We start from the raw sequence: 12,274 nt of genomic DNA on the forward strand, positions 1-12,274 counted from the left end.
TCCTTCCTTTCCTTCCTTTCCTTCCTTTCCTTCCTTTCCTTCCCTCCCTCCAACACAGAGGCCACATGCCTCTGCCCACAGCTGTCCTGGGCAAGCATGTAGCCATGGCACGCCGTGCCCCAGCAGGTCAGGGTGCTGCTCTGTGTCAGGAGGTGATGCAGGAGATGGGGTTGCCCATCCTGCTATTGGAAGAGGAGCTGGGATGAGGCCATATCCCATCACTGGTGACACTAGTCAGGGTGCCACTGGCCAAGGCAAGGGTGGAGCTTGGAGGAGGATGGATGGATGGATGGATGGATGGATGGATGGATGGATGGATGGATGGATGGAGGTTAGCCCGTCTTCCTCAAAGGCCAGTACCTCGCCACCTGGCCCCCAGGTAGGCAGCCCAATGCCCCCCAGCCAGGGCGAGCAGCAGTTTGTGGCCAGCGCCTGGGTGGTTGCAACACCCCCAGGGTGGGGGGGCCACGGTGACTCACCCCATCCTGGCCACCAGTAGGAACCCTGACTCAGGGCTGCATGCCCATGCCGTGCCAGGCCCCTCCCTGCCCGCCTCACCCACCTTATCTCCCGCCCTTAGCACCTGGCACACCTGGGCCAGGGGGGACTGGCGCCATTCCCCTTCTTTATGGGGAACAAAGGGCAGGGGAAGAGTTGGCAGCAGGTGCCACAACCCTCCTCCTTCTCTCCCGTCCTCCTTCCTTCCCACTCACAGATGCTGTCCAGGGCTGTGCCCTCAATTGTGCCCCCCACTGGGGCAGCTGGTCAGCCTGGAGCATCGTGTCAGTGTGGTGGGCGATGCTCCCACAGTTCTGCTGCCGCTGGTTGTGCACTGCCTGCACTCCGGGCACTGGGCGACTTGTGGTCCCATAGCTGGCTCCTGCCTAGCACATGGTCCACAGTGATGGGAGAGGTGGGATACCATGGAGGGCACACTGGCAGTGCCCCTCTGCCCACCTGCTGTCTCCAGTGCCTGCCTATGGGCTCTTGCACAACCCAGGTCTTTCCGTCAGCATTGCTGGGGCTGGGCCAGAGGCCCTTTGCTGTCCAGCTGGTATGGGACTCTTCCCCTTTCTGCCTGGTCTCCTACTACAGACGGCACCAACATGGTGTCTGGAGCCTATCTGGGGCCATGTCAGGGTGCTGCAGTGCAGGTGCCCCTGACCGGTCTGGCGTGGGTGGCCTGGGCGGGTGCTGGTACTGGTGGTGGGGTGTGGGGCGCGCTCTCTGGGCTGCTAATTGCTGTTTAGCTGGGGACATGGAGGGTGTAATTATGGGGGGATTGCGTGAATCTGCAGCCTGGCCAGGGAGCCCATGAGTGCCCCTGCCCAGGGAGTGGAGGGGATCAGGCAGCACAGTCCAGCTGGGCTGTCATTGCTTCCCACATTCCCCATGGCACCTCAGGAACCCACTCCAAGGGTAGAACAGGACAGGAATCCATAGGACCGGGGGGTGGCTCCAGGGCTGGCTGGGCAGGCTGCAGCATGCTGCACCGAGTCCTGCCCTGCTTCCACCAAGTGCAGGCGCCCTCCCAGCTCAGCCAGGCTGGCCATGGCCAGTGGCGAGCACCCAGCGCCCTGCCTTGGGGCAGAGGAGAAGGTGAGGGCCTGTATGATGCCTCGGCATGGGGGGTGGGGGCAGACGGCTTGGAGACAATGCTAGTGGTAGGAAAGACATACTTATGGTGTGAGGTGCCTGTCCTGGCTGTACTGAGAATTTTCTTTTGTGGGACTGGGCCAGGGGATGCCCCTGCGTGGTTCCGGGTTGGCGCCCCACGGCGCAGTACCAACCGTAAAGAGTTAATGCTGTGTGTGTTCTGGGAAGCGGGGCTGGGAGGTGCGTGACCCGGGGTGTGGGCGTCAACTCCTTTTGAGGTGGGATCCTGAGCTCAAGTGCAGCGGGGAGCGGGGCCAAGTTCACACAGCACCCTGCCTTCCCCTCCCTGCCACTCGCGGGCCGCCAGCCTGGCCGCGACGCAGCGCTGAGCCACTCCAGGACACGGGGCAGGTGAGCTACACACCCACCCTGCCATCACTGGCTGGTACGGTGGAGGAAGTTGCTAGGGTGGTGGGGACCCAGTGTGGTACCAATGGGCACTTGGAGGTCTTGGCCAGCTGCTTCGGCACCAGCAAGCTGTGGGATGTTCGTGTTGCCTGAGCCCTACACCACCCTTGCTACTGGTGGGATGGGACGGGACAGGATGGTATGGGATGGGATAGGATGGGATGGGAAGGGACGAGTGGCAAAATCTGGGTCACTTTGGTTTAGCAGAGCAGGGCCTACACCCTACAGTGGTAATGCCAGGCAGCTGGATGTGACAGTGGGGTAGGTTTTGGCAACAGGAGGAGCCAGGATGCCAGCACAGTGCCAGCAGGTTGGATGGGTGGCATGGGGACTTTGCTTCTTGTCCCTGCCACAGATGCCAGGAGTGGCTCTGGCAACATCGCTAGTCCTGCTCCACCGTAACAAGGATGCCCCGTGCCCAGCCTCCATGGCAGCTATCATGCTGGGCTGGCACTGGGCCCCAGGTGCAGTGCCGGCTCGGCGCTGAGGCAGCCTTGGTCCACAGCACTCCAACCCCTTCTCAGTGCCAGTGGCTAATGTCCCATGATTGCACAGCACACAGCTCTGCCTGGGAACTCTGTGGGTGAGCTGACCAGTATCAGGGAGCCAGGGAGCTCACTCTCAGTGCTGTGGGGTGGGGGACTGTTTATCCTCTTTCAGGTCCAAACCATTTCCTTTTGTCTCTACGCATTCTTTTCTTCTTTCAAAGGGCAGTGCTGTTTTCCCCGCTTCCTCCAGCAATGGGACCCCTGGCATGTGCTTGCTATAGGGTCACCAGCTGAGCTAGACCCCAGCCACCACCTTCCCTGCTGGGCAGACAGAGCAGCTGCACAGCCCCTGCCCTACAGCCACACCACCCTCCACACTCTGGCCATTGGCACAAGGGCCACTGCTGCTCCCAGCTGGCTTCAGACAGGGCATTAGCAGGGAGGGAGACTTGCACAGCCCAGACTCCTGGGTTCATGTCCTGTTTTCCAAAGCGTGAGGGACCCCCATGGGGTGAGTAGCCGGGGTGACTCTGCACTGTGCTCCCCTTCCTGGGTGACTCATTCTCCCCAGTGGGGCTGTGAAGTCCCTTGACAGGGACTCTTGTGACAAAAAGCAGGAGCACTTGGCAGCAGCCCAGGATGAGGACTGTCCTCCCCAGGACCTCTGCCCTCCTTCCCCATGGGGGAACAGGTTGGGAGATCCCCCCTAGACATCCCTTTCCACCTCACAACTCCCACCGTCCCCAAGCCATGGCCCAGTGCTCAGTGCAGGCTGACATTGTGCCCTCATGCAGTGTGCCATCCCAGCGTGGTGGCATGGGACACAGCCTATCCTCATGCAGGATGGGTGCTGCAGGGGCCTCACCCCACTGTCCATAGCTCTGCCTGGGTGGCTAGACCCCTAGAATGAAGGGAGCTGGCAGGTGGGTGGAGCCTGGCCACGGTTGTTCCAGGCAGCATGGGCTGGCAGAGGGATGTCAGGGTGACCCGGGCAGACATTGTTCCTGCTGCCACCTGTCCTGCATGGGAGCCAGCTCAACATGGGGAGCAACTCCCCCTTTCCTCAGTCCAGTTCAGCTGCTGCAGCCGAAATGGGCCCAGCCACAGCATTGATGTAACTGAGAAAGCTCTGGCATGGCGAAGACATGGGCATCACCGCCTGCTCCCTCCCAGGCATCATGTCCAGAACCAGCCAGGGAATGCTGGGGGCCCGGGGGCGGCTCCAGTCCCCTCACACCTCGTCCTCTGCTATTTCCTTATCACTGCAGTGATCTCCTCGACGGCAGCACCCGCTCAGCATGTGACTTCACTCCAGTGAGGAGGATGTGCTGGGGGTGGGGGTGTCAGCAAAGGAGCCGTAACGGGCGGTTTGGTGCGATGGAAAATCCCCCTCCTGTCACCTCCTGTACCTCACCCCTACCCTGCCCCAGCCCTGCAGCTACGTCTGCTTGCATTGAGTCCTGTGGCTGCTCACAGGGGTTCCAACTCCCTTAGAGGTCCCTACCAGACGTCTGCTGGCAGTTTCTGTGGCATTGGCAGCACTGAGGCTGTGTCCATTTGCACTGTGAGATGGTGAGGCTGGTGCCTGTGCCCATCCCTCAGAGCACCCTGCCACCTTCTTGGATATGACAGGGTCTCAGCTGCTGCCCTGCACCCAGACACCCCCACAGGTACGTGCCAAATGGGCACCATCAGTCTTTGTGAGTGCCCTGTGTCCATGTCTTGTGAGGCTGGAGGTGCTGTGGGGATCAAGGCAGAAGGAAGGCTGTGTTGGAGGACACAGTGCCACTCTACCCTGTGACCATTGCCTGTGACAGTTCTGGGGGTCTGTGGGGCTCTGGGCCACCCTTGGCAGGTGCCTCATCCCTGTCATCCCTCTCCAGCTGCCCAAGCTGCGGCATGGGGTACTTGCCCCCCTGCTTAATCCTGCCCCTGTAGCTAATCCTGCCTAATCCCACTGGGGGTTGTCACTGCCTGTTGGCTCCCAGGGCACTGATGGTTTAATCACCCCTAATCCGATCACCCCCACCTCAGCAGGCAGAGGGGACTTCAACCAGTGGTGGGATGGGCTTCTGCCAAGAAGGGGGGCTTGGCCATGGGTGCTGGCGCCAGCATCCCAGGCGGTCGGCACTGCTTGGCTCCCAGTTTCAGGGGCGGTTGCCGCCTGCCATGCCGGTCGGGCCTGCTTAGCAGCGGCTGGGGCGGCTCCACAGCCGGTTGCTCCGGGGCCGTTCCCAGCTGCCTGCCGAGGCAGCCCCAGCTGGCAGCCGCCCAAGTGCAGGGAGCGGCTGGCTTGGGGATGGGCCCCTGTGCCGGGGGCTGTCAGCCGCGCCGCCCCTCCATGGGCAAGAGGGGGCACGTCCCCCACGCCCGCCTGCCGACGGCACAGTGTGGCTTGGCACGGCATGGTGGGTTTGGGATGGATGGGCCTGGCATAGCTCAGCGTTGCCTGGCATGGTTTGGCAATGGCCAGTACCACATGCCACTGTCCACCATGGCTTGACTTGGCTTGGCCTAGCACAACTCTGGCAGCACCAAGAGCCACAGTCCAGAGGTGGTACCCACCCCTGCCTCCCCCAGGCTGCAGTTGCTCGACTCCCATCCTATTGTAACCCAGCAGTGCTAGTGTCACCCAGCAGTGCTAGTGTCACCCAGCAGCCTGGCTGGCTGGAAGGGCCATAGCTGGGCATGGTGTCACAGGACAGGTTGCAGCCCTGGAGCTGCTACTACTGCCTCCACCCTGCCTGCAAGTTGTGAGGGTCATGGACTCCTCCTTCCCACCTGTGCTGCCTGCACAGGAACATTGGATCTCTGGTGGTGCACCATGGGGACCACAGTGGGAGTGTGAGCAGTGCTGGGTGTAGGGCTGAGGCCAAGCTCTGCCAGCCGCAGCGTGGGAAAGGCCTGACTGGCGCAGGCTGGGCTTGGCTGGGCGAGGAGTGGCCCCGGGCTGGGGCACGGGAGGAGGGAGGGGGCCCAGTCCCAACCAGGAGCGGGGGCAGGAACCGGTGGCACGGGTGCTGATCTAATCTGCAATGGCAGGAAGTGTGGCCCCTGTTCCCAGCCCAGCTGGGCTCTATGGGGTGGCCCCCAAGGTGCTCTTCCCAGCATTCACCCACCCACCCGTGCCTGCCAGTGAGGCCCACGTTCCCAGGATGGGGTGGCTGGGAGCCAGTGGCTGCGCCCAGCCATGACAGTGGGCTGGGGGGATTGTGGGTGGGCTGGTACAGGAAGTGCTGCACCTTGGTGCTGTTCAAAGGCACCATGCTGAGATTTCCCCCTTTGCTGTGGTGATGCAGGCGGCTGGGTGCTGGTGGTAGTGGAGGAAGCGTGGGGGCCTGTGGTGGGGGGCCTGTGCCCGCCAACCTTTACATAGCATGGAGGGAACTGAGGGCAGACCGCAGGCCCCAAGCCTGCCCCAGTTTAGTGTCCCACTGAAACCCCAGTGCCACCCAGCATGTACATGGAAGGTTCCTGGTGCCCTGGCTTCATGACAGTGATGCTCCGGCTTCAATGTTTCTTCCAAGTGCTTTCTCCCAGATTGTTCTCCTATCAGTCAGGCAGCATCCTATCCTTCCTGCAGGTGAGGACAATGGCCAGCCCAGAAGATGACCTCATTGGCATCCCCTTCCCTGAGCACAGCAGTGAGCTGCTGAGCTGCCTGAACGAGCAACGACAGCTGGGGCTGCTCTGCGATGTCACCATCAAGACGCAGGGGCTGGAGTACCGCACCCACCGTGCTGTCCTGGCTGCCTCCAGCCGCTATTTCAAGAAGCTCTTCGCAGGGCCAGGGCCAGGGCAGGAGGTCTGTGAGCTGGACTTTGTGGGGCCAGAGGCACTGGGTGCACTGTTGGAATTTGCTTACACAGCCACGCTGACCATAAGCAGTGCCAATATGGGCGAGGTGCTGCGTGCTGCCCGGCTACTGGAGATTCCCTGTGTCATTGCTGCCTGTGTGGAGATCCTGCAGGGCAGTGGGCTGGAGGCACCTGGCCCCGATGATGGCGACTGCGAACGTGCCCGCCGCTACCTGGAGGCTTTCTCCACCGTCCCTGAGAGTGAGGTGCCTGCGCCACCACCCCCCCGCCCCGCCCCCCGCCGCAGCAAGAAGACCCGCAAGTTCCTGCAAGCCCGTGGTGCCCGGCTCAACAACCATGCCGAGGAGCCACCCACTGAGGCTGAGGGCTCTGGCAGCCCCCCACCGCCCTCCCAGCTGCCCTCACCCCCTCTGCCTGAGGAGCTGCCCCTGCCCTATGACAGCTTTGAGCTGCCTGAAGAGGAGGAGCTGCCCCCACACTCCTTCCCCTTCCCCTACCAGCCCCCCCTGTCCCCTGAGGAGGCTGCTTCTGACGATGATGCTATCGACCCCGACCTGATGGCATATCTGAGCTCGCTGCACCATGAGTCGCTGGCACCTGGGCTGGATAGCCCTGACAAGCTGGTGCGCAAGCGCCGCTCACAGATGCCCCAGGAGTGCCCTGTCTGCCACAAGGTCATCCATGGTGCTGGCAAACTGCCTCGCCACATGCGCACACACACGGGCGAGAAGCCCTTTGCCTGCCAGGTCTGCGGAGTCCGATTCACACGGTGAGTGCTACTGGATGGACTCTCCCCTCCTGACATGTACCAAATGACATCCCCTATGGCACTCCCCCTGCCAGTCCTACTGGAGCCTGGACACAGGCCTGGCATGGTTCATGGGGTGTTCTGCATCCCCTGAGTGCTGCCAGACCAAACTGGGGTACCTGATGGCATGCTGCACAGCACCCCTCTGACAGTCCTGCCAGTGTGGTGCAGATTCAGAGGGTCTCCTGTACCCTGTGAGTGCTCTGCACCAATACAGGTTACCCGATGGCATCCTCCGTGGCATCCTCTGCAAGTTCCGTTGTGGTGCAGTGGGATTATTGGGGTCTTCTGCACCTCACGAATGCTGCTGGACTGACCTACCCAGTAGCATCTGTTGTGGTGCCCCTCTGCCACACCTACTAGTGAAGCCAGGTCAGTGGGGTGTTCTGTACTCTTTGAGTGCTGCCAGATCAACCAAGGCCTGATACCTGATGGCACCCAGAACACCTCATCTGACAGCCCAAACATGGTTGTGGTGCAGATCCAGGGGAGTCTTCCACACTATGTAAGTGCTGTCAGACCAGCCTGGGGTACCCAGCAGCGTCCCCCCTGCCAGCAGCCAGCTGCATCTCAGCCATGCAGCCATACAATAGTCCCCTGTCCTGTCAAGCATTCAGACCCCTGTGCCCTGCAGAGCATCCCTGCTGTTGGGCTTTCAGCACCATTGCCCTCCCTGCTGTGGTTGGATGGCGTGTCGTCTACTCAGTGCCAATATCTCCCTGTGTGTCCCAACTCCAGGAATGACAAACTGAAGATCCATATGCGGAAGCACACAGGTGAACGGCCCTACTCCTGCCAGCACTGCAGTGCCCGCTTCCTGCACAGCTATGACCTGAAGAACCACATGCACCTGCACACAGGCGCCCGGCCCTATGAGTGCTACCTCTGCCACAAGGCCTTCGCCAAGGACGACCACCTCCAGCGGCACCTCAAGGGCCAGAACTGCCTGGAGGTGCGGACCCGCCGCCGCCGCCGTGATGAGCCACCTCCACCACCTGCTGGGCCCCCTAGCCTCGACCTCTCCAATGGGCGGCTGGAGGGGCTGCGCCTCTCCATTGCCCGCTACTGGCCTCCAGGGCAGCCCGAGGAGGAAGAAGAGGAGCCGGAGGGTGAGGAAGGGCCACAGCCAGATGACACCGTGCCGGTGGAGACGGCATAGGGCCGATACAACAGCAGGTGTCATGCTGTTCCATGCTGAGCTGTGCTGTGCCCACTGGGGTTTCTGTTCCTGTTTTTCCCGTCACGGTTCATTCCTAGTTATGCAAAGGGGGAAACTCCCCTCGGCCGATTTGCACAAGGAGGTGGGGGGCCCCTACCACCCCCCACCGTTCCCAGGCCCACCTGGTCATGTCCAGGTGGGTGATGGGGGGATTGGGACATGGATGTCCCCCCACCGAACCCCTCATGGATGCCAGGATCGGGCAGGGGCACCCATGGACCAAGGCCTCCCCCCAGGTGGGGAGAGCCCCCCATGCTCTCCCTAGTGGCGGGGGGGCACTGCCCTGCGCTGTGCATAGCTTGTCCCCACCTCCCCACTCCGAGCAGCCCTCCCCGGCGAGCTCCCCTCGCCCCTGCACTCCCGGCTGCTTTCTCTTGGTTGCACTATTCGGGTGAGCCCACCCGGGTGCGGGGCAGCCCCGGCCCCCCCCCGGACCCTTCCCTCTTCCGAAATCCCCTGGCCCTGTGGGATCCCCCTTCCGAAATCCCCTGGCCCTGTGGGATCCCCCTTCCATGGGGTGGCCGGGCCCCCACGGTCACTCCTCTGTCCTTTGCACATGCCCCCTGCAGGGCTCAGCCTCCCCGGGGGTGTAGGGGACCGGCACTATTTGTCTACAATAAGAGTTTTATCTATATTTAAAAAGATGATGTAATATATTCCCCCCCACAGCCCCTCTGCTGCCAACCACCAGCGCTGCCCGGCCTCCACATCTGCCATGGGGTGCTGGGAGGGGTGATGGGGCCAGGGGGGCTCTGCTCCTGTCATGGCTTTAAAGTGCCTTATGGTGAACTTGAACCTTTTCGGCTACTTGAACCTCTCTGGTGTCAGGAACCAAACAAACCATGGGCAGGCGGCCCCCACCCCTCCGGGCCGCCTCTGCCTGTCTGTATGTCTGTTTGTTTTGTTTTTTTTTTTAAACGAAGGCTGCTTGGTAATAAACGGAGAAGCAGGGACTTCCCCTGTGTCCAGCTGTCTGTCCATTCTGCACCCCCACCCTGGAACAGCATTGAACTGGGGGCACTGTGGGGCTGGGGACAGGGACATTGAGAGTCTGGGGCACTGCAGGGGTGGAGAGAGGGTGCCATGTGTGGGGAGAGGGACATCGAGGGGTGGGGGTCTGCATGGGGCTGGGGGCACCACAGGGATGGGAATGGGGACGCCATAAAGGCTGGGGACAGGGATTCGTAGGGGCTAGAGGCACAGTGGGCATGGAGATGGTGGCACCAAGGTGCTGGAGATGGGGGCTGGGGGCATTGAGAGGCTGGGGTCGCAGCAGGGATGGAGCCAGGGGCAGCATGGAACTGGGGTATCACAAGGTCAGGACCAGCATGGAATGGTGGATGCCAGCTCAGAGTACCAGGACTGGTGCCTTGAGGACCAGGTGATTTATTCACTAGCCCTTCCCCACCCAGTTTCTCTCAACTTCTGCCACACTGGTCAGGCTCCAGCCACATCCCAGCACCTGGACCCATGTTTTTGCTGCCACATGGCACCATCCTGCTGTCACTGGGCCTTTGCCCTCCCTTTTACTGTTATTGGCCTGCTACTGGTAGTTGAAGTCTTGCTGGGAGAGAGGAGCACAGTGTTTGCAACCAGTATCCCCAGTGCTGGGGAGGACAGGGGATGTTGCCACCCCCACAGCCGGCCCTCACCCGCAGAGCAATCTGTTCTTGTTGGCCACCTCACTGCTGCCCATGTCGCTCTCCTTACTCTTTTCCTCTTCCCCCCAGCTGGACTCACAGCTGGGCAGCCATTCTGGAGGGGAGTCTCTGGCCCTTTATCATGTCCTTGATGCGCTGCAGCAGCTGCCGCCCTCGCTCCTGGCCCCGCAGCGCCCGCACAGCACCCAGCCACAGCTCTGGTGTCTCCTCATCACTGGAGTCCCTGCAGGGGCAGAGTGGGTAAGGGTGAACTGCAGCCCCCCCAAGCTTGGCTGGGCTCCCAGCACCCCTCTGCTCACAACTCCTCATCCCCAGAGTCCGGGTAGCTCAGGGGGGCCATGCAGACAGAGCAGGTGTTGTTCAGGGCTCTGTAGCACTCGCTGCAATACAAGCCTGCGGAAAATGGGCCTGTCAGGGCAAACGTGGGATCCTCTGGGGAGGGGTCCCCAAGCCGTGCGGGCTCCTACCTTTGCAGCTGGGTGTGATGCACGTGCTGAAACCTGGCCGCTCTGTAGGTCAGGCAGCTGGATGCCCAAGAAGCGAGTGAGGCAGGTGGAGGGCAGGAGACATGTGGGCATGGGGTGGTGCTCTATGGGTCAATGCCATCCTGGGGGTCCTTGACACGGACCCTCAGGGATACCACTGATCTCTTCCATCCCACCAGGGGTAATTTACCTGTATTCACAAATCTGCTGCCATCAACATAAAGTTTTTGCCTGGTTCCTCTAAAGGTTCTTAAGTCTTGGCATCTTGACTGCTACAAGGTGTGCAGCCAGTCATATTGAAAAGGTCCTTGCTTTTCAATAGAAAGTAGAGAGCAAAATGGCTTCATTTAAAGCTGATATCAGACACATGATTACTTCTCTCCCCAGTCCATTAGCACAGCTTGGTGTTTTGCCAGTCTGAGATTCAGGGTGTGGCTTCATCCCTCCTTAACCCAAGTCAGGGTCTTCCAGAATACAGTTATGTGGGTGGCAGTGGAGCTGTGTGATCTCCTGTACTGGCCTGAAAACCATCACATGCTTGACAGTAGCACCAAGACAGGTACTTACTGGGGAGGAATGAAACATTTCCTGAAAGTGCTCTTGCTTCGCAGAAAAAGAGCTGAGGTTCTAAGAGCCAGGACGGGTGTTGTATCAGTGTTTCAGTCTGTCCTGGCTGCAGCAAACCATGCAGAGAGCTGGGATGGGGTGGGAGAGAGAATAGTTAAGTGGCCTCAATGGCCAAAAGGGATTGGACCTCTGTCTTGCTTTTGTCTGCAGCTTGGAGAACTTCTGCCTGAGGCAGCAGGGAAAGAAGAAAGTGGCTGTAGGAAGAAGTGTTGGCATAGGCTGGCAGTGGGGATCCCTAATGAAAGGTCTTGAGGCAGCACAGGCACCCAGTGGGAGGGCCCAGGATTGGTGCATATGAGCTGCTCATCTGTGTAAGTGGCAAAATGTGTACAGGAGAGGGTTCCGTGGCCCTTTCCCCACCAGAGGTAGCTGCCTGAGGAACAAGGGCACAGGGAAGCTCTCAAGGCTTCCGGCAGTACAGGAAATGCCAGCAGGTTTGTTTTGTTACTGACATTACACCAGGGAGGTCAGGACATTTCCTGACGCACTGTCAGCACAAAGCTGGAGACAGTCTAGGAGAGGGGGATGTGGGTGGGTGTACTTGAGCAGAGCAGCTTGTCGTGCCGAGACACACGTCCTGCTCTTCTCCAGAGCCCTATTACAGCCCCGGCCCAGCAGGCCGCGCCACCCCGCCACCCCTTCCACCCGCTCCCCCGCAGTCCGCCAGCAGCGGGCGCTGGGGCAGCGCAGGAAGCGTGCTCTGCGCATGTGCGGAGTCCATGCGTGCTTACACTCCATTTCCCAGCGGCCGTAAGGCCTCCCTGTGGCGCGGTTCACGTGCGCCATTTCCGCCGCGGCTGCGCTGACTCGTCTTTGCGGCGTTGGCGGCGGGAGAGACGGTGAGGGGCGAGAGGCCCGGTGCAGCTCGGGGCTGTGTCCTCGGGCTTCTGGACGGACTGGGGGGCGCTGGGGAAGGGTCTGTAGGAGAGAATCGGTCGGCTCAGGGCGGCCAGGGAAGGACCGGCCGATTTCTGGCTCTGGAGCGTCAGAGTCGGCATCCTCCGCGGCCAGCGGTGGGTGAAACCGGACGGTTTCCTGTTGAGAAGTGTCCCTGAGCCACTCTGGGCCCCTGGGCTTCGTTTGGCGGGGCAGGAGCAGCCTGGG

At 61.1% G+C, this 12,274-nt stretch overlaps 2 protein-coding genes across 8 annotated transcripts in view; both read left to right on the top strand.

The window, feature by feature from the left end:
- Positions 1-9,353, top strand: part of ZBTB7B (zinc finger and BTB domain containing 7B) — a 14,601-nt gene extending 5,248 nt beyond the window's left edge. For 2 of the 5 annotated variants that reach the window (XM_015650045.2, XM_015650044.3), the window contains exons 2-3: positions 6,136-7,139; positions 7,917-9,353. In XM_015650045.2, the coding sequence (XP_015505531.1) occupies positions 6,145-7,139; positions 7,917-8,337 (1,416 nt within the window). In that variant the 5' untranslated portion in view covers positions 6,136-6,144 and the 3' untranslated portion in view covers positions 8,338-9,353. The other 3 variants (XM_015650047.3, XM_015650043.1, XM_015650042.2) reach the window with 3 other exon arrangements.
- Positions 1-12,274, top strand: part of SSR2 (signal sequence receptor subunit 2) — a 20,087-nt gene that overhangs the window by 3,311 nt on the left and 4,502 nt on the right. Inside the window, exon 1 of one of the 3 annotated variants that reach the window (XM_015650052.2) lies at positions 11,906-12,009. The exons of 1 other annotated variant lie outside the window; for it this stretch is intronic. The gene's annotated coding sequence lies outside the window, so the exon portion shown is untranslated. Of the gene's footprint in view, positions 1-11,905; positions 12,184-12,274 lie in introns of those variants that run through there. One more of the 3 variants, XM_015650054.1, reaches the window with a different exon arrangement.

This window comes from Parus major, chromosome 25LG1 (assembly GCF_001522545.3).
Source record: "Parus major isolate Abel chromosome 25LG1, Parus_major1.1, whole genome shotgun sequence".
NCBI lineage: Eukaryota > Metazoa > Chordata > Aves > Passeriformes > Paridae > Parus > Parus major.